The 22,380-nt window shown below is 43.9% G+C and overlaps 1 protein-coding gene across 4 annotated transcripts in view; it reads right to left on the bottom strand.

Annotated features, from left to right (window-relative positions):
- CCDC178 (coiled-coil domain containing 178) overlaps positions 1 to 22,380 on the bottom strand; it is a 362,747-nt gene that overhangs the window by 240,465 nt on the left and 99,902 nt on the right. For all 4 annotated transcript variants that reach the window (XM_045006035.1, XM_045006037.1, XM_045006036.1 and 1 more), the window contains 2 exons: positions 20,495 to 20,557; positions 15,831 to 15,992 (listed from right to left, as the gene is read on the bottom strand). In XM_045006035.1, the coding sequence (XP_044861970.1) occupies positions 15,831 to 15,992; positions 20,495 to 20,557 (225 nt within the window). The remainder of the gene's footprint in view (positions 1 to 15,830; positions 15,993 to 20,494; positions 20,558 to 22,380) is intronic.

Below are 22,380 nucleotides of genomic sequence, written 5' to 3'. Positions count from 1 at the left end.
GGAAAAAATGAGTCCCTATAGGAAGTGAAGGCAGAGAAAGAGGAGGGATCAGACCAGGGATCGGCAACCTTTGGCACGCGGCCTGCTAGGGTAAGTAACCTGGCAGGCCAGGATGGTTTGTTTACCTGCTGCGTCTGCAGATTTAGCTGATCGCGGCTCCCACTGGCCGCGGTTCGCCACTCCAGGCCAATGGGGGCTGCAGGAAGCGGTGCAGGCCAAACCCGCGGATGCAGCAGGTAAACAAATTGGCCCAGCCCGCCAGGGTGCTTACTCTGGTGGGCCGCGTGCCAAAACTTGCCGATCCCTGGTCTAGACTAACAAGTCTGACTCAATAGTCAGAAAACTGAACTCAGAGTAAATTGTAGATGAGATTGCTTGGGAAAATTCTTCCAGTAGAGATGGAAGTCTTCACTAGCTTAACTATGATTCTGCAAAAGAAGATTTATGTGAGTTGGAAGAGGTCATGGAAGTTTTCATACCAAGGCTTTGGTTTGAGAACTAAAACTCATGTGTCTAAATTAAATCTGACAGATTCACAAGACAAAAGTGATTTTTTTCTGTTAAAGTCTTACCAGAATTCTTGACTCAAGTCCTGGACAAAAAATCCAATAAATGGCCAGGTTTGTTCCCTGTTGTGTCTGGAACAGAACTGAAGGCAGTTTATATTCTCTTTGGTAGCAAAGAAGTCTGTTTGAGGAGTCTACTACTTTCAGAAGATCAAAGCAGTAACTGTGTTTTTGAGAAATCACTTATGCTGACTAGTGTGTTTTCAATTCAGGTTGTTAATGTTTTCTTTGTTAGGCATGTGAAGCAGCATACACTTTTCCCAGATCCAAAAAGTTTTTTGTCACACTGAACAAAAGTGAGCTCCTGCATGCCTGTTCATACAACACATGGCAGTGATCAAGAGAAGAAAGGCATAAGCAAAACTTAGAGTTAGCATACTGATGTGAACTACAGTCTCCTCAGTTTCAGAGATCGTGGATTGTATGATCATCTAAGTAAGATCCACAAGGCATGCGAGAAGCACGTATTGCAATCACTGTGGAAGGTTGAGAATAACTGAAAGGTTCTCCCCCACACACATGCCTTACTGCTATTCTCAGCTACCTTAATAGCAAGACTACTGTGTTCTGTGACATGGTTCCTAAGGACTAAGGCCTCGTCTACACTAAAAAGTTAGGTAGACTCAGCTACATTGTTCAGGGGTGTGAACAATCTACACCCCTGGGAGACGTAGTTAAGTCAACCTTGTGACGGTCTATACTATTATGGTCATAACTTTTACAACTCTGCAATACATTTTGTACAAAGTATGCTTTGTCATAACAAAATACGTGTATCAACATTATATGTAAAGCTATATGTTTCTACTGCATAACATTGCTGTAACATGTTCCAGAGTTAAAAAGGCAGGTCCAAACTAGTTTTTCAGAGACAAAACTCAGTAGCACCCAGCCAGGTATTAAAGAGCGATCACTGTCTTAAGCAGCCATTCTTCAGCAATAGTAAGGTGTAAACAAGAAATATACATTTAATCACAGAGACAGTTCAACCCTCACGTCCATAAAAGACTATTTGCTGCCTACACCCCAGTTGGGGGTAATCCTCCAAGAGGAGAAAATGGTATAAGAGAGAGACAGTGGCTTCCATTTCACCACTTCTCCTCCGATCTCTCTGCTCATGACATCAACAACTTTCAAAGAACTGAACTAAAGGGGGAGTGGTCCCAGGCTGGAAGAAGGCCCAACCTGTGAAATTTACAAGAGCACATGGTGAGACAAAATCTTTGCTTTTAAGTTCACTTAGCTTGTTAAATTACGTATTAGTTTGCATATTACTCTTATTTTGTTTTGTAGCCAATCCTGACCTTTATGCATCAATACTTATAATTACTTAGAATCTATCTTTATGTAGTTAATACATTTATCTTATTGTTTTATCTTAATCAGCGTGTTTGGATTAAAGTGTGTGCGAAACTCTATTTGGGATAGTAAAGCTGGTGCATATATCATTTTCCTTTTATGAAATGATGGAGTTTCTACGAGCTTGCATCGTTCAGTAGTGTGCTGGACAGTACAAGATGAATATTTCTGGGAGAAAGTCTGTGATTAATAATTTCTGGGTGTCATCCTGTATGTAATTCATGAGTGACTGATCAGAGTGCTCATTTATTTAGCTGGAAGTAAATCTGCTTGCTGAAGGCTGTGTGAGCAGGCCAGGAATGGCTACTCTGACAGCATAGTCGTGTAAAAGGAACCCCATGCTAAGGAGTTAAGGGAACACTGCTGTTCAATAGTCCAGATTATATCCTGGGGAATGTCACAAACCTCACCCCCAGTGTAGACAGCGCTAGGTTCCATCAACCTAGCTACCACCTCTCAGGGAGATAGATTAACTACAGTGATAGGAAAACCCCTCCCGTCAACACAAGTAATGTCTACACTAAAGGGCAGCTGTGCTGCTGTAGCATTTCAAATGTAAACAAGCCCTAAATTATTCTACTGAGGATAATACATAGGCTATCAACAAAACGTGCAGAGACCTCATCCTGAGTCTTGCAAGGCTTCCTCTATGGCTCCTAAATGGAGATGGGAAATTATTTTGTTCTTTAGCTCCTTCTCAAGAAAGTGATATACAAAAAAGGGGACTTGGAATGGGCACGAACTGGAATCTCTTTTTTTAAACTATATCTAACACTGATTTTTCTGAAGAAATTCTGTTTTATGCTGCCTTGTGGGGAGGAAAAATCAGTCTGAAAAAGACTAGGAAAAGAGACTTTGAGGCATGACTCACTGGAGGTTCTTGACCACCTTGTCAAACTTGATTCTTAGAAGATTCAGAACTAGAGAGAATGGAATTGCAGGTGGAGGATGTTCATTGTATCCTCTGTTTACTCCGGGGCAAGAAAAATAAGGTTGCAGTTGAGTCTACTAATGATTAAGGTGTCAGATGAGTGTAAAGATGCTCAAAGGCTTGCTGATGAACTTGGTATAGCTTACCTCGGCTGATCTATGGGCCATTAGACAAAGTGTCTCACATTACATGAACCATTTTCTTATTGTCTTCATAAATGAATCTTATTTGGGGACAAACAAAGGTGAATAGCTCTTCTAATTTTTGATGGCCAGAAGGAATCATCAGTTATTAATGATTCAAGGCATATCTGTCACATATATCCCTTATACCCTGCATCAGTCCCCCTCCAGATTCAGCCCTCTCCCTGCACAGAGGCCTTGTTTGAGTCATGGTGCCCATGAATTTTCAGTTCCAATTATGATATCAGTGATGTTTCTTCCATAAAATCTCCTCTCGGCATCTGATCAAAACTCCAGAATGCTCAGTAGCATCGTGTTCCAATCCACTGTGCTTCTAACAATCAGCAAGCAGACTTAAACAACCAGGATACTTTTGAGATGCCTCTGAGCACTTTGTTGATGATGAGGATTTCAAACTTGCTGAAGTGATTAGTTAACTGGAACTGATGGCGAGGAAAATGCTACAGTACTACTTCTCTGAGGAAAGATCTCTGACTCTTATGGGCTTCTGGTGCAGAGGGAACAAACATGTAGCATGTCTTCTGGGAGTACCCCGTCAGAGAAGTATAGAGGACAGTGAACATGTTGGTCCACAAATGATGATAGAGAGCAGACAAACTATGTTGCAACCAAAGAGACTAACCAGTCATATCAGTGGCTCTACTAACCTGTTCAGCCTAGCTTAATATATAAATTATCAGGAATTGAAACTACAGCTCTCCCCCCTTTTTGTTGTACATAAAAAAATTAAAACTAGTAAGATTAATGACAAATGCTGTCCGAAACTAACTATAAAGGTAAAGACATTATGAAGGTAGAAGGGCAAAAGATGTAATCTGACTAATGAAACAGTTAAGACAGGAACTGTGTGGAGATGAGTCCTTGGCTCTTTATATACGCTCAAGAGCAGGGGTGAGCTGCAGACGGTTCGCAACGGTTCACGCGAACCGTTTGCTAAAATTAGACGCCGGACAGAGAACCGGATGCTAAAGTTCTCTGTCCGGCGTCTAATTTTAGCAAACGGTTCGCACGAACCGTTGCGAATTCTGCCTCCACCTCCTGCCATGAAGCTCCTCCTTGCTTCTCCTCCCCCACGGCTTCCCGCGAATCAGCTGTTCGCGCGGGAAGCCTGGGAGGGCTGAGAAGCAAGCAGGCTTCCCCGGCCCAGGAAGACAACGCTGAGGTAGGAAACTGGGGGCGGGGGGGCGTGTGCCCCGGCCGGTCCCTGGCCGCGGCCCGTCCCCGCCTCCCCGGCCGCGACCCTGCCCGGCCCCCCGTCCCCCCCCCGTCCCCGGGTCCCCGCCCGACCCTCCCTGGCCGCGTTCCCGGCCCCGCGTTCCCAGCCGCGACCCTGCCCGGCCTCGGGTCCCCGCCTGACCCTCACCGGCTGCGGCACGGCCCCGCGTCCCCCCCCCTGGCCCCGGCCGCGACCCTCCCCGGCCCCGCGTCCCCGACTCCCCCCGAACCCCTCCCCGGGTCCCCGCCCGACCCTCCCTGGCCGCGTCCCCCGCCCCCCCCACGTTCCTGGCCCCGCGTTCCCGGCCGTGACCCTGCCTGGCCCCCCCCGTCCCCGGGTCCCCGCCCGACCCTCACCGGCTGCGGCACGGCCCCGCGACCCTCCCCGGCCCCACGTCCCCGACTCCCCCCGAACCCCTCCCCGGGTCCCCGCCCGACCCTCCCCCCCCCCGCGGTCCCGGCCGCGACCCTGCCCGGCCACCCGGCCCCGGGTCCCCGCCCGACCCTCCCTGGCCGCGTCCCCCCCCCCCACGTTCCCGGCCGCGACCCTGCCCGGCCCCCCCCCCGTCCCCGGGTCCCCGCCCGACCCTCACCGGCTGCGGCACGGCCCCGCGTCCCCGAACCTCTCCCCGGCCGCCCGGCTCCGGCCGCACCCCCCCCCCTGGGCCCTGCCGTGCCCCCACCTACCGGGATGCTCGGCTCTGGACACGGCCCCCCACCTCCAGCCCGGCCTGGCCCCCTAGCTCCAGCCGCCCCTGCTGTTTTGCCAGGGGGCCAGGCTCCGGCAGCGCGGGTCTGGGCATGGCGGCAGCCCCGGCTGCCCGGCTCCAGCTCTGGCCGCAGCCCTCCCTGGCTCCACCCGGCCGCCGGGCTCCCTCCGCATCCTCCGGCTCCGGCCGCGCGACTCCTGTCCCGGCCCAGCCATGTCCAGGCAACGCGGTAAGGGGGCAGGGAGGGGGTGTTGGAGAGAGGGTAGGGGAGTTTGGGGGTGGGGGGGTTAGAGGGCAGGGAACAGGGGGATTGAATGGGGGCAAGGGTCCCGGGGAGCAGTCAGGAAAGAGCAGGGTTGGATGAGGTGGTGGGGGCACTCAGGGACAGAGAGAAGGGGTAGTTGTATGGGGTAGGGGTTCTGGGGGGCCATTGAGAATGAGAGGAGGGGTTGGGTGGGGCGGCAAGGGGCAGTCAGGGGACAGGGAAGGGAGGGATGGGTCAGGGGTCTCGGAGTGTGTGTGTCAAGGAACATGAGGGGTTGGATGGGGCACGACCCCCCCCCCAAGCGGGGGGGAAGGAGGGAACACGTTAAAATTTTGGAGGGAGGAGGGAACCGGTTGTTAAAAATTTGGCAGCTCATCACTGCTCAAGAGCAAACATTTAGATAAGCACGGCTGCATGATCACAAGTCTTCTAGGATGTTCCAGCTAAGTACATGTGCATCCCAAATGTGGTTATAGGAGGAATGGATAAAAGAAAGAGAAAATTTAGGATGAAGATCAGGAAACACTTCCTGAGAATGAGCTTTATTAACCTGCATAATACTTTTTCAAGTGAAATGATAAGAGTTCCATTACTTGGCACATTTCAAACTAGATTGGACTAATGACTGTATACTAGTATATATACACCATAGAAAACAAACCAGTCTTCGCAGGTAGATGGGCTAACAAATTTTTGCAGCTCTAGATTTTACAGTTCTGTGAATTAATAGAGAGGGCCACTGAGGATAGATGTCAAGTATCAGAGGGGTAGCCGTGTTAGTCTGGATCTGTAAAAGCAGTAAAGAGTCCTGGGGCACCTTATAGACTAACAGACGTTTTGGAGCATGAGCTTTCGTGGGTGAATACCCACTTCGTCAGATGCATGTAGTGGAAATTTCCAGGGGCAGGTATATATATGCAAGCAAGAAGCAGGCTAGAGATAATGAGGTTAGTTCAGTCAGGGAGGATGAGGCCCTCTTCTAGCAGTTGAGGTGTGAAAACCAAGGGAGAAGAAACTGGTTTTGTAGTTGGCAAGCCATTCACAGTCTTTGTTTAATCCTGAGCTGACGGTGTCAAATTTGCAGATGAACTGAAGCTCAGCAGTTTCTCTTTGAAGTCTGCTCCTGAGTTTTTTTGCTGTAGGATGGCCACCTTAAGATCTGCTATTGTGTGGCCAGGGAGGTTGAAGTGTTCTCCTACAGGTTTTTGTATATTGCCATTCCTAATATCTGATTTGTGTCCATTTATCCTTTTCCGTAGAGACTGTCCAGTTTGAAGGACCAGACTTCAAAGAGAAACTACTGAGTTTCAGTTCATCTGCAAATTTGACACCATCAGCACAGGATTAAACAAAGACTGTGAATGACTTGCCAACTACAAAACCAGTTTCTCCTCCCTTGGTTTTCACACCTCAACTGCTAGAAGAGGGCCTCATCCTTCCTGATTGAACTAAACTCATTATCTCTAGCCTGCTTCTTGCTTGCATATATATACCTGCCCCTGGAAATTTCCACTACATGCATCCGACGAAGTGGGTATTCACCCACGAAAGCTCATGCACCAAAACGTCTGTTAGTCTATAAGGTGCCACAGGACTCTTTGCTGCTTTTTGAAGATAGATGTGGAATTCATGTCCATCTATGTACTAGCTATGTAACAAATGACAGCTCCAATAGTTTCCTTCAGAAGTTTGGAATTTCTCTTTTGGATCCTAGAATAAATTTTAGACAGTACTATTTAGAAAAGGGAGACCTTAAAGGAATATTTAAAAAAAAATCTATCACCTACAAATAGTGCCATTCACAACTGGAAAAGGATTAGATCCTGTCCATTGCTTTTTCTGTGTCATATCCTGCACAGTAGTGAGAGAGGAACTGAAAGGAACACATAAGATTAGGAGTAGGAACGAATGCTATAGCCGTTAATCTGGTTTGTTTGTTTTTTCTTTTTGAAAAGTCTCTTGGTCCTAGTTAAGAGATAACAGAATATAATGGGAAAATGGTATTGCTGTTCTTAGGAGTAGAGACAGAAGTTACACAGATGACCCTTGCCTGCTAACAGTGGGGCGGACACAACCCCAAAACAGCTCAAGTCATGCCCTCCCTCCCAGCAACCCTTCCCCTTCCAGAAAGCAGGCCCCGCACACCTCCAGGAAAGCAGCAGCCCCTCCATGCAGCTCCCAGATGTTCCTCTGTTCCAGCCTCTGCCTCTCCCTGCCTGGCGCAGCTTCCCAGCTCAGCTGCTACACAGGGAGGGGGCCCAGCCACACCATGTGACTGAGCAATCGGGTGTGTGTGTGGGGGGGGGGGGAATGTGACCATGCATGCCCCCCCCCCCACATGTTGCCTCTTCAGAAGTATAATACTATTAATACTGAGGGAGAGATAAGACGACAGTGTCATCTTCTGGACTGCAATCCAGACCAGTGAGGAGTTGTGTTACTGCCTGCCCTGTAACTCTGAGTGCCTCAACATGCTCTGTTGCTATTGCTCTCTTGTCAGGATGCTTCCAGCCAGCATACAATCATGCACTGAGCATCTCTGTGTTAAGCAACTCTCACACAGCAATTCTGATTCCAGCAGCCTGCTTGTTACACCCTTGCCACACTCTGGCTTCCATCAGCCTTGGTTATATCTGGCAAGATGACACCAACATCCCCACCCCTCATCAAAAATTTTCCCAAAACCATGTGCTCTGGAACATCCAGCCCTCTTCGGGACCATTCAGAGAGACGTTAAGGTTCCTTTGTCCCTTTAAAGATACAATACATAACAGCTTGCCACATTAATGGAGTTAACATTCACTTTAAATCAAACACAGCACTAGGTTCTTTTAGATCAGGGGTCAGCAACCTCTGGCACGTGGCTCACCAGGGTGGGTCGGGAAGTTTGTTTACCCACCGCGTCAGCAGGTTTGGCTGATTGCAGCTCCCACTGGCCGCAGTTAGCCATCCCAGGCCAATGGGGGCGGCAGGAAGAAGCGTCCAGCACATCCCTCGCCCGTGCCGCTTCCCGCCGCCCCCATTGGCCTGAGATGGTGAACCGCGGCCAGTGGGAGCTGCGATCAGCCGAACCTACTGATGCAGCAGGTAAACAAACTGGCCCTGCCCGCCAGGGTGCTTACCCTGGTGAGCCGCATGCCAGAGGTTGCTGACCCCTGTTTTAGATTAAAAGATAAACAAGTTTATTAACAAGAGGATAAAGGATAGAGTAAGAAATGGTTACACGCAAATAAAACTTTTTAGAGGCTAAGACTTAACAAGACAAACTATAGCCTTTGTTCAAGGTAGTTTCCTTACCCATCTATCTTTCAGCAAAATGACTGACCTCCCCTGGTCAGGATCGCCCATAAAGTCCAAAGTGCTTGGTTCTCCTTTGTCTTCGTAGGTGAAAGATAACTCGGGGTTCTTTGCACCTCCCTTCTATAGCTAGTGCACCTTGAAATTGATTCTTCTGAAGATTACCCCTCAAAGTAAAGTACCTTCAAGTTGTGAGGAAAGTGACATGGAGTATGGTGGTGAAAAAAGTTCCATGCTGACTTCTTCTTCTGCTGGTGTTTGCTAAAATGCAAATTGATCTGTTTCCTGCAATCTCTTCACCCTGCTGTGATGCTGAGTGAATATCTCTTCCCCCTGTTTACCTTCTATGTACACTGCCTTCCCATTGTCTCTTAATGTACCTTGGAAATACCTTCAAGGTGGCAGAACCACATTCCTTTGTTTGGGGTGCAGTAACTTTAGCTTTGCTTGGCAGACAAACCTTGATAACATAATTTCCAATATGTCTGTAATTCTGAATTTGTCCTCAGTCCATATATCACACAATAATATTAATGATCAGTATGTTATTAGCTTTCTATTAATATCTTACATGATATCATGAAGATACAGGTTATGACATTAGTGAGGTGGGATATACTGAACTGGTCAGGCCAGCTGAAACTTACTACCAGATATCAATAAACCCCTTGCTTTCTTGCACTGGGATGCGGTTAGTGTCATGGAAAGAAAAGGATAAAGGGCAGGGAGAAACAGTGCCATATGACATGTCAATAACATCATTATTCACACTTAGGGACAATAAATTGGAATATTTATGGGTCGTGAGTATAGTGAGTGATGTACTAGGTTCAAAGAAAATAAACTGTTTCTTTTACTGCACTATGACAAGCTTATCAGCCATTAAATGGAGATGCTTGAGATTGTGTGCTTCTATCTCAGTTCAGAACAATGCTATGGACCAAGTTTTCATTGGCTGTTCGAATCTGAAATGCTACGTCTTCCTGATTTTCAAATGACAGCCACATTGTGGTATGCCACCAGTTTCCTTGTGCTTACTGATGTTTTTGTGTGCCTGTGCCTTCCCTGCCTTGTTGATCTGTACTGCTACTGCAGTCATGGGCACATAGAATTTAATGACAGTACACACTGAGTTTCAAAATGGAGAAATTGTTACATGATAATTTCCTTTCTGCTAGCAGCATCTTCCACAATTCTATTACATCTGGGCTGTTCCCCTCCATTCTGCAATTTCGAGAAGCAGTTTGAAGTTGCAGCACCACCTGTGTTAGCCACGCCTCTTTCTCTGACTTGCCACCAGAGGAGTCATTCCAAAGCAGTGTAAAACTCATAGAAAGATAACCTCAACACCCACTCAATTATTATGTATAACAGACACACAGCCTACATGATGACAGTCTGAATAAAAAAATTGCCCCCCTGGCAGCGAAACCATCCAGCATGGGTAGAATTTTGGGAGACACTGCTAACAGAAAGGAAATTATTAAATAAGAAATTTTCCATTGTACAGCCCACCACCTCCCACAATTCTGTTACAGCTGGAAAGCAGAGAGTACTCAACAGAAGTAGGGAGGGATAAGGGGAAAATAAAAAGGGAATGACATAGGAAGGGAATCCCCCTTATTTGAAAGTTGTTCAAAAGGCAATACTATTACTGGGCCACTGCCTGCAGCAAGAATTCTCTGTAGCCAAGAATCCTTCCCTCATGGCTATACAAGTGGCCAGGCTTTTGAGTACTGTATCTGCTGCATCCACTGCATCCTGAAGGAATGTTCTTGTCATTAACTTGCCCTCCTTTATGAAGGACTGTAATTGGGCTCTGTCGTCAGGGGTGAAGTTTGTCTTTAAAGTCCACAAGCCTGGAACAATAGTTAAAATCATATTTTGCTAATGAGGCCTGATAGCTAGCAATATGGCCTGTAGAGGACAAGACCTTCCTCCCAAGGAGATACAATTTCTTTGAGGCCTTGTCAGTCAGGGTGGTCTTCTAATGTTGTGACATTGCCCTCTCCGTAGCGGCTCTCATCGACTTTAAGGCCAGACGGACCTTCATGATCATCTAGTCTGACTTCCTGCAAATTCAGGCCACAGAACCTCACCCACCCACTCCTGTAATAGACCTACAGTCTATGTCTGAGTTACTGAAGACCTCAAATCATGATTTAAAGACTTCAAGTAATAGAGAATCCACCATTTACACTACTTTAAACCTGCAAGTGACCCATGTCCCATGCAGCAGAGGAAGGGAACTCCCTCCCAGGGTCTCTGCCAATCTGATGCGGGGGAAAATTCCTTCCTGACCGCAAATATAGCAATCAGTTAGACCTAAGCAAGACCCACCAGACAGGCACCTGGAAAGAATTCCCTGAAGTAACTCAGAGCCCTCCCCATCTAGTACCTCATCATCAGCCGTTGGAAGTAATTGCTGCTAGCAATCGCAGATCAACTACACTCTGTTGTAGGCAATCCCATCATACAATCCCCTACATAAACTTATCAAGATCTTGAAGCCAGTTAGGTCTTTTGCCCTCACTGCTTCCCTTTGAAGTTCCAGAACTTCACTCCTCTGATGGTTAGAAACCTTCGTCTAATTTCAAGCCTGAACTTGTTGATGGCCTGTTTATAGCCATTTATTCTTCTGTCCACATTGGCACATAACTTAAATAACTCCTCTCCCTCCCTGGTATTTATCCCTCTGATGTATTTATAGAAAGCAATCATATCTCTCCTCAGCCTTCATTTGGTTGCCTAAACAAGCTGAGCTCTTTGAATCTCCTTTCATAAGGCAGGTTTTCCATTCTTCGGATCATCCTAGTAGCCCTTCTCTGCACCTGTTCCAGTTTGAATTCATCTTTCTTTAACATGGGCAATCAGAACTGCACACAGTATTCCAGATGAGGTCTCATTGGTGCATTGTATAATGGCATTAACACTTCCCTGTTTCTACTAGAAATACCTCACTTGATGCATCCTAGGACTGTATTAGCCTTTTTCATGGCCGTATCACATTGGCGGCTCATAGTCACCCTGTAATCAACCAATACACCCAGGTCTTTCTCCTCCACTGTCATTTCCAACTGATGTCCACAGCTTATTGCAAAAATTCTTGTTAGTCCCCAAGGGCATGACCTTGCTCTTTGCTTTATTATATTTCATCCCATTTCTATTACTCCAGTTTTCAAGTTCGTCCAGATCTTCTTGTATGATTTTCTGGTCCTCCCCTGCACTGGCAATACTTCCCAACTTTGTGTCATCTGCAAATTTTATTAGCACACTCCCACTTTTTTTGTGCCAAGGTCATTAATAAAAATGTTAAATATGATTGATCCGAAGACCGATTCCTGAGGATCTCCACTAGTAACCTCCCTCCAGCCTGACAGTTCACTTTTCAGTATGACCTGTTGTAGTCTCCCCTTTAACTGGTTTTCAGTTCTTTGTCTACCTTTCAATTCTCATATTAATCCCAATCTTCTCCAATTTAACTAATAATTTCCCATGTGACACTGCAACAAATGCCCTACTGAAATCTGCATTTCCTTTGTCTACAAAAATCAGTTATCTTCCCAAAGAAGGAAATCGGGTTGGATCTGGCACAATTTACCTTTTGTAAAACTGTTATTTTATCCCAAGTACCATTTACTTGTATTTCTTTAACTACTTTATCTTTCAAAACTTGTTCCAAGACCTTGCATACAATTGAGGTAAAACTAACAGGCCTGTAGTCTGCTGGATCATGTTTTTCCCCCCTTCTTGAAAATGGGAACTATACTAGCAATTCTTCAGTCACAGGATACAGATTTACAGTTTACAGTTTCATTAAAAATCCTTGCTATTGGGCTTGCAATTTCATGTGTCACTTCCTTTAATATTCTTGGAGGTAGCCTATCCGTGCTCCCCAATTTGGTCCTATTAAGATGTTAGAGTTTGACTTCCACCTCAGATGTGGTAATTTTCATTCCCATATCCTCGTTCCCATTAGCAGCCCTGCCACTACCCCTAAGATTTTCATTAGCCTTATTAAAAACTGAGGCAAAGTGTATGTTTAGGTGTTGGGCCATGCCTAGATTATCCTTAATCTCCACCCCATCCTCAATGCTCATGGTCCCACTTCTTCTCTTCTTGTTTTCTTTTTACTTATATGGCTATAGGAACTTTTTAGTATTGGTTTTAATCTCTTTTGCAAGGTCCAATTCTGCTTGGCTTTTAGCAATTCTCACTATATTTCTATAAAAATCCCTATATTTTCTGACCTCCAAGAAGTAGCTTTCCTTGCTGATCCATCCCATCTTCCATTCCTTGTAGGCTCTCTTCTTTCTCTTAATCACCTATTTGAAAAGCTTGGTCTGCAACCGTTCCCTACACATTTTTATTTTCTTGCTTGGGATGCAGGCTTCAGATAATTTCTGCAACTTGATTTAAAGTAATTCTAAGACTCCTCCATATTCAGATCCTTGAGTTCTTCAGTCCAGTCCACTTCCCTAACTAATTTCCTTAATTTTTTAAATTTTGCCCTTTTGAAATCAAAGTCCCTAATTGCAGATCTATTATTTATCCTTCCATTTAATTTAAACTGAATTATTTCATGATCACACAATTCAATATTGTCCCCTACAACCACTTCTTCTATTAGGTCCTCACTACTCACCAACACCAAATCTAAAATGGCATCACCTCTTGTTGGTTCAGCAACTATTTGGTGAATAAATCTGTCAGCTATCACATCCAGGAAAATCTGGGCCCTAGGGGAGGGATAGCTCAGTGGTTTGAGCATTGGCTTGCTAAACCCATGGTTGTGAGTTCAATCCTTAGGGGGCCATTTAGGGAACTGGGGACTGTCTGGGGATTTGTCCTGCTTTCAGCAGGGGGTTGGACTAAATGATCTCCTAAGGTGCCTTCCAACCCTGATATTCTATGATTCTACTATTATTAGGTTTTATTGACAATCCCCTGCAGCAGTTCCTAGCACTGCCTATGGTCATCTGGTGGAGATGGAGAGGAAGGAGTGACTGCTTTGTCTGGAGATGAGGATGAGATTCCTGACCTGCTGATCCAGGTCAATGTCCTCCTCCTCATACGTCGATGGATCCAGTGGGAGCCAAGAAGGAGAAATGTGGTAAGATTCCTGGGCGGGTTCCAGCTGTCTGCCATAAGGATCCTATTGGTCACAAGAAAACGGGATCAGCCATTTGTGAGAGACTTCCTGGGATCAGATCCCAGAAGTCCCTGGGGAAATCATATCTAAACGGGTAGTGCCCAGATCTCCTCAACTGCCTGTTGGGTCTTGGCTCTCTCTGAGAAGATGGCAAAGCAGCCGGAAAGTCTGACTCATCCAAATCTGAAAACTGCTCCCCTTCCAATGGTGGGGCCGTCAGTACGGGAGCACTCCTACCTGGTAGTTGGAGATTAGATGGTTTTTGAGACACCGAAGAAGTAGTACACACTCTGGTGTAGAAACGTCCCTCAGAAAGGCCAGACCAGAGAGGATGGGAGGCTACAGATAAAGGAGAAACATATTCTCCAATGTTGTATATATCTCTATAAATCCCAGTGTCTGGGGGTTCCAACTGTCAATACCAATGGTTCTGGCATGTTTTGGGAGGTAGTGCAGTCCTTGGATAAGTGAGCCAGTATTGGCAATGAGTCCAGACTCACACTCCTAGAAGGAACCAGTAGATTACAATTCTTGTGTTTTGGAGCCAGAGTCACCGATGAAACTGATAGATCTTTCTTCTTGCTCAGTTTACCCTTCAGCCTGAGGATCTTCAGCAGTGCCAGTCCCTTAGGATTCATACATGAAGGTTCATCTGCTCTCAATAGCCTGGGGAGAGATCGCATCTCTTGTGGACAGTCCTGGATAGGGATATATCCTTTCAACCATGAGAGTGCACCTACCAGATGAGGCATCAGCAATGTTGTGAGACTGCTACTGCACATGCGCACCCCGACCAGAAACTGCTAACAAAAATCTCCGAACAACAGCTCCTGAACTGGAGCAGCCACAGGAACAGCACTTGAAGAAAAATGTTTTGTTATTGGCTTGGTGAAGTTTGGGGGATTGTCTGCCCTATTCTTTCCAGTTTGCACTGTTTAAGCATATTCAGTATAGTCACTCTAGCGAGGAGGGAGTCCCCTGTATGGGGGAAAAACAAGCTAGACTATCTATACTATAAAACTCTAAATATACTAATATAAAAGCTATGATGTATAAAAACTATTTACAGAGCTATTAACAGGTTCTATCGAGGGGGAAAAAATGGAGAGAGCTGTGAACACAAGGATTCTGACTCTGGCTATGTGGCAGTAAGAAGGAACTGGAGAGTTATCTGCTTGCACTGTCTCTTACACCCTCAGTCAGGAGCACAGGAAAATCTACTGCGCATGTGCAGGCCAACAGACCCTCCTTGTTAGAATTTCTGGACACAGAAGCAGTTTGCTTTTCTGACAATTTTCCTGTAGGGCAGAAAGAGAGAAATGTCCCATCTCACTGACATTGCACCTTCCGATATATGGAAAGTAGCCAGACACCACTGAACAGCTGATGAAGGGGAAGCAGGTTGGCTAGTAAATCTCCCCTCCAAGGACGATAAGAGGGGAGTGAGATAAAGGGCACCAGATTGGGAATATGGGAAAGACCCTTCCAAAAGACAAAGGCAAATAACTGGCAAGGAAAACAGAGCCTGGAGAAGGGTGATCTATACAAAAAAACCCAGGACAAGTGGGGTTGAGTATCTGGAGTTAAGGTCCTGTAAGAGGTTTACCCCTGACACAAATCTTCCCCTTCCTCTCCCTCACACCCAAGGTAGATATCCCTGGAGAGAGATTTCTTGTTCAGTTGCTGAAAAGAGGAGAGCATGCCAAGCTAGCAGCAGATGAAAGGCTGGTTGCCTTCTGTCCAGGTCTGGAACTTACAGCTAAGCAGAAATGTACAGGAGACATACTATGCCAGTGCTATATGTTCTTCACTTTTGTGATAACTTTTATGTTGTCTACATTAGTTAAGTGAGATGAAGAAGGGTTACCAATTAAGGCATGTGAATTGAAAGTTAAGAATGCTTAACTGCTGCATGTTACAATATATACAGTCACTGAATGAGGTATATGAAATATTATCCCAAGGCATAACTACAAAACATAAGAATTTAAGTTTATCCTTAACTCTGATTTTCCTTGATTTTTTTTCCCAATAATACCAGTAAGTTTATTAGTAAACACACCAAAACTAACCACAAGTGTTTTAAACTGCATTCTAAATTATTGTCTGGAAAAGTAAGTTAAGAAAATTACCTCAATATTTTCTTTATGTATATTTTTATTTTCAATAAACTGTGCTTCTAGTTCAGCCACTGGTCCCTCGATGTCTGCTATCCTCTTTATAGTTTCTTCTTTTATCTTGGCGCTATCTTTTTTCTTTTGCTCTAGCTCACCATACATTGCTTTAATCCTGGCCTGTTAAAAAGACCTAAAACTAATTTTCGCTTATTGAAATCAGAAGCAATAGAAGAACAATCTATTTAAAAAATTCCAAATTTGAAAGGCCATTCATACTATTAACAAAATGCTACAAACAAAACCACAAATTAATGATATGTGTATTTACAAAATCAGGGGTTAACAAGTACAGATCAGTGATATTAGGAATATCTATAGAATGAGAGCAAAGTTAGCCACTGAGCCAGAATATGTCACGAGCACTGCATGAAGTAGAGAAGGCAGAGTAGCCAGTAGAATTGACAAACACAGTGAAGGGACTGAACAGGAAAAAAACAAAACAAAATGTAAGTATTATATTAAACAGATAAGGTACGTAACATAATAACTATTATTGGACACACTTTTGTGGGTGGAAGGTACACATTTTTGAACTATGAAGGTCTCCTCTTCAGGTTGGAGAAAGAAATCAGTGTCTGAGCTAAATACACATTGAGACAGATTGCTAAGCATAAGTGGTAATGCCTGTTGTAGGAGGCCACTGGAAATGGAGGGGGCAATAAGGGTTAGAGTATTCTGAAAAAGGGGTTTGAAGTGGGTTAGCATGCAGGTCTGTGTTACAAATTGTTGTAGTGAGCCATGAAACCAGTGTCTCTGTTCAGTCACACTGATTTTTAGTGTCTAACAGCACTATGAATTTAAGTTCCCAATCTTGCTTTTTGAAAGTGTTGTGCAGGTTTCCTTTGAGGTTGAGTATTGAAAGATTAGATATGGAATGATCACTTTGTGAAAAGTGTTTGCAGATGGGTGATATGGTGTTTCTGTCTTTCATCATTTTTCCCTGTGTGAGTTCATTCAAACCAGACAATCATAGTGAATGTCTGGTTTCACCCACACAGTTGTTACTGGGGCACATCTACACCTTTCTGATCACTACTTACACCTCCAAATATGCTAAGCAGCTCTGGAAAAGGACCCCAGAAAAACTGAGGAACCATCTCCTGCACCATATATGCTTCAGAAGAGACCACCTCCAACAAGAAATTATCACATGCTCCCACACACTGGAAGAAAGAATATCAGGAAGCCTACCTGGAGATCATGCAGCAAACCCAAAACTATCTAAAATACCTGATGTCAATCATCCAACACACAAAAAAAAGTGAAACCAGCTACAGCAACTGCACAACCAACAGAACACCACTTCTTGTAGAAACCAATATACCATGACCCAGCACATGGACACATGATGATACCTCAACGTCGTCAACCTATCAAGACTACTCTTAACCAAAACTGAAGCATCTGTACGTTCCAAGGGACTGAAATTCTGCCCCACCAGAGAACCTGATAACATACGATCATGTGAAGAACTAGAAGAATTCCTCCATCAATTCCACCTCACAGAAAAGATACCACCCACAACTATCACCTCCCCATGGACAGCTGGAAGAAAAAAGTATCATCAGACTGGACATTGCACAGAGGATGAAACCACACACTGGATCATTACATTGACTGCTTCAGGAAAAAAATCAACTGTAAAATGCTCAACAAACAAAACTTCAGGACCAGATTCAAAGAGAAACTGCTGAGCTTCAGTTCATTTGCAAATTTGACACCATCAGCTCAGGATTAAACAAAGACTGTGAATGGCTAGCCAACTACAAAAGCAGTTTCTCCTCCCTTGATGTTCACACCTCAACTGCTAGAAGAGGGCCTCATCCTCCCTGATCGAACTAACCTTGTTATCTCTAGACTGATTCTTGCCTGCATATTTATACCTGCCTCTGGAAATTTCCACTACATGCATCTGACAAAGTGAATATTCACCCATGAAAGCTTATGCTCCAATACATGTGTTAGACTATAATGTGCCACAGGACTTTTTACAGATCCAGACTAACACGGCTACCCCTCTGATACTTAACAAACATTATAGCCACCATAATCGCTCTACCACTAAGAGGACAGCTATACAGACCCTGAAATCCAACCACTAGATAGTGATCAAACCAGCAGACAATGCAGGCACTATTGTAGTCTTTAATTGTGATGACTATGTCAATAAGGCCTACAGACCACTCTCTGACACCACCTACTACAAAAAATAAACCACCACACACCACAATTCACACAGGAATTTTAAAATACCATCAAATCCCTCCTCAAACAACTAAAAAAAAATCCTCTATAAACTCGTCCCACACAAACCCACCCTAGGGACCTTCTACATGCTTCCCAAGACAGACAAACACAAGAACCCAGGCAGATGCACTCTTATTGAAGGAATATCAAGACCCACAGAAACCATGCTAAAACTACTCCCCACACAAAGGGCTAGTTTCTTCCAAGACACTACCAACTTCTTCCAGAAACTCTTCAACTCTAACAGCCTCCCCCATGACACCATCCTTGTCACCACAGTTGTTATGTCCCTATACACCAACATCCTTCATCATGATGGCATCACTGCCTGCCTCAAATACCTACAAGATAATGGACAATGCTCAGAAATCCACTCAAAACACAATGCCAAATGCATTCATTTCATCCTCAACCACAACAATTTCACATTTAACAACAAACACTTTGTCCATAGCATGGTAACAGCCATGAGTACTAGGATAGCCAACCTCTTCATGGGTCACCTCGAGGAAAAATTTCTGGACAACTGCATCATGAGACCAATATTATACCTGAGATACATCAAGGGTATTTTTATCCTTTGGACAGACAACTTAAACTCCCTCAGATTTTCACCACAACTTCAACCACCACCACTCATCCATCAAACTCTCTCTAGAACACTGCCACACCAGCATTAACTTCCCAGACATCACGATTAGCTTCAGCAGTGGAATCCTACAAATTACTATATGAAAGAAACCCTTGGATCATCCACAGATCCAGCAAACACCCCAGACACAAAAAATACGTTATCTACAGTCAGGCACTCAGCACATACTTAAAACGGTTGTCACTATACAAGGACATTTCACCAGAGAACTAGATTGCATCATGGAAAGAGTCACCCAAATACCACAAGAAAAGCTGCTTCAACACAGAAAAAAAACGCCCACTGACAGCACATCGCTAGTTGTCACCTATCACCCCAAACTGGAACCCATATGGGGTATCATCAAACATATTTGACATCCTGAAATAAATTTTTCTCAACCCTTCTCTTCTGGCCTTTAAACAATCCCACAACCTTGCAAAGCTCATCAAGGCAAGATTCCCACAGCCCAAGTCACACCAACTCAAAGCAGCACCAGATCCTGCCAGAACAACAAATGCAAAACTTGCAGACATATCTTCACTGCTATGGTGATCAATTCCCCCCATAACAAACTTTCCAGATTAATGGATCATACAAATGCTTGTCACACTATGTGGTGTACCTCATACAGTGCATCAAATGCCCCAATAACAACTATGTAGGTGAAACTGGACAATCACTGCTCTCTTAAATGAATTCACATTGAAAAATGATAAAAGACAAACACCATATCACCCAGGGGCAAAGAGTTTTCACAAAATGATCACTCCATTTCTGATGTTCAAATACCTGGCCTCAGAGGAAACCTGCATATCATCTTCAAAATGTGAGGCTGGGAATTTAAATTCATAACATGGCTAGACACCAAAAAGCATGGATTCAACAAAGACAGTGGGATTATGGCTCATTACAACAATTTGTAACGCACCACACTGCCTGCTAACCCTTAATGGCCCATTCCAAACCCCTTTTGCTTACAATCGAACCCTTACTGCTGCCCACTCTATTTTCAAGTGCCCGCCTATAACATGCATTATCCCTTATGCTTAACAAGCTGTCCCAATTTCTATTTAGCTCAGACACAGAGATTTCCTTCTCCAGACCAGCTCTTAGTAGCTTGTAACTTCCACCAACAGAAGCTGGTCCAATAATAGATATTATATCACCTCTCTTATCTCTCTCATATCCTGGGACCAATATGGCTACCATACTGTAAACAAAGTATTACTTTAATTTCTTCATCTACTTTAATGTATTTAAGCTGTTCCTAGTCCTAATGTAGACACCTAGAGAATGGGCAATTCAAGAATTGGAAATTCATGTCAGGACTCAAATTCTTTACTGATGGGGAACTTTATCACTATAGCCACTGCTCTTTGGTTTAGACAAGCAAGATAAAAAGGAAGAAACCAAAGTGAAGAAGAAAATCATTATTGCAAAGCAAACCAATACCTTTTACGTTTACCACAAAGATAACCATGCCTTTTAAAAAGAGTCAGAAATTCACAATAATTTCCAAAATTAGATATGGTTATTTTAATTCAAACTGTTTATCCATAATCAGATCCTGCCAGTTTTCCAAAGAGCATATGTCAACAGCTAGGAGAGAACTATTTGTCTGCAATCCAGGCTGGTAAAAAAAAAAAGTGTTTTATTATGGAAAAAGATTTACAGTGTTAAAACAAATATATGTAAAAGGAGTTTATACATGAAATCAATATGTTAATGTCTTGTTTACCTGAGTCAGTTGCCATGTTCCTCTTTCATCTCGAATTAATTTTTTTATGTTCTCTTCCAAATTCTTAAAACAAAAAAAATTAAAAAATTAACACACACAATATAATGTAATAACAATGTATTATAATATAATAACAAAAGCAAATTAAACAACTGCAATGAAGATTTAATACTGACATTATTATAAAGATAAATAGCTTTCAAACTGTGTCTGATATACTGTACATTAAAATGAATAATGAATAAAGAGAAAGGAAATTACCATTTTGGCACTACAACGATATGAATTCAGGCACAGGAAATAAACTAATGCAGCAGAAAGTACTAGAAAGGCAACAGAATTTTCTAAGGTATAAGTTCAATTACCTTTTATAACTAGCAGTCATTAAATAGCCTCAATACCTATATGTTACCTGATCATGAATAGCAAATGAGTAACTTTATATATCAGTGCCTTCCCTGTACTCCATTGTTTTACCCAGAAATTACCTTGATTGCAAATCATATGCAAATCTGATTGGGATTTATGCACTGTATATCTTTAGTTTAGGATTTGTAATATAAAGCAGATTAACATAACTTGATATAATTAAAATCTCAGGTAGTTTAACTAGAATATAGGCTTTTGTTTTCTTTCTATAACTTACATTTTTAAGTCAATTTAGTGCTTGGGAAAAGTGTACTAGAGACTGAAATTCCTTACTTATCAAATTCTTTACTTGCTGTTGCTCACACTGTACTTACGGAAGGCACACAACCTCAATCAACCCTGTTTTGGACAATGAACGTATAATTCCATCCCTGGGTTGATTCAGCATCTCTGTTAAGATTATCAATTTGTGGCAACCATGATAATAGTTTGGTGACACAAACAGTTGAACACCAGGATATGGACTGAGTCCACTAGCACACTTATTATATAGGACACTGAACAAACTGGAATTACTTTAAATATATAACACTTCACAGGGACAGAATTAAACTGTTAATTACAGCAACTGTGGTTCTTCAAGATGTGATGCAGACATGTATTCCACTTAGGTGTGTGCATATCCAGTGCACTGGAGCCAGAAAATTTTGCCTAGCAGTACCCATAGGGGGGTGGTAATCAGGCCTTGTGTCTGGCTACATGACAGTGCCACCCCGACCCCACTTCAGTTCCTGCAGACCGAAAGCTGATGAGAGGAGACTCGTATACAGAGGAGAAGGAGGGTGTGTTGTGTAATATATGTCTGTATCACATCTCAAAGAACCACAGTTACAGTAATTGTTTCTTCTTCTTCAAGTAGATGCAGATGAGTATTCCACTTAGTGACTCACAGGCAGTACCCCAATGTGGAGGTAGGACTTGGAGTCTACTGAAATAAGGATCGCAGGAACCTCCTTCCGAGGCCTGCATCCACTCTGGAAGATGCGGTAATAGCATAGTGGTCTGTAAACATATGTGTGGACGACCATGTGGCTGCCCTGCAGATGTCCAGTATGGAAATGTCATTGAGGAATGCTACTGATGTCACTTTTGCTCACATGAAGTAAGTCCATATGCATGGAGGAGGTGCAGCTGAAGGTATCTCATATGCAGCCTTGACTCAGGATGTTATCCATCTAGAGATGGTCTGTGCAGAGACCGCTTGCCCCTTCATGCAGTCCGCATGTGACATGGACCGGCAAGGCAAAACACAAAACAGTTTAGTCCTGTCTAGATAAAAGGCTAGGCATTGCTTGACATCCACAGTAAGAAGGTGCTGTTCTTCTGGGGAAGAGTGAGCCTTAGGGAAAAAGATAGGTAAATACACTGCCTGATTCAGATGAAACTGAGAGATGCCCTGGGATAAAAACTTTTGGTATGGTAGCAGCGTTACCTTATCCTTGGAGAACCGAGTATAG

The sequence above is a fragment of the Mauremys mutica genome, chromosome 2, assembly GCF_020497125.1.
Source record: "Mauremys mutica isolate MM-2020 ecotype Southern chromosome 2, ASM2049712v1, whole genome shotgun sequence".
Lineage (NCBI taxonomy): Eukaryota > Metazoa > Chordata > Testudines > Geoemydidae > Mauremys > Mauremys mutica.
This window is presented reverse-complemented; position numbering and strand designations above follow the sequence as displayed.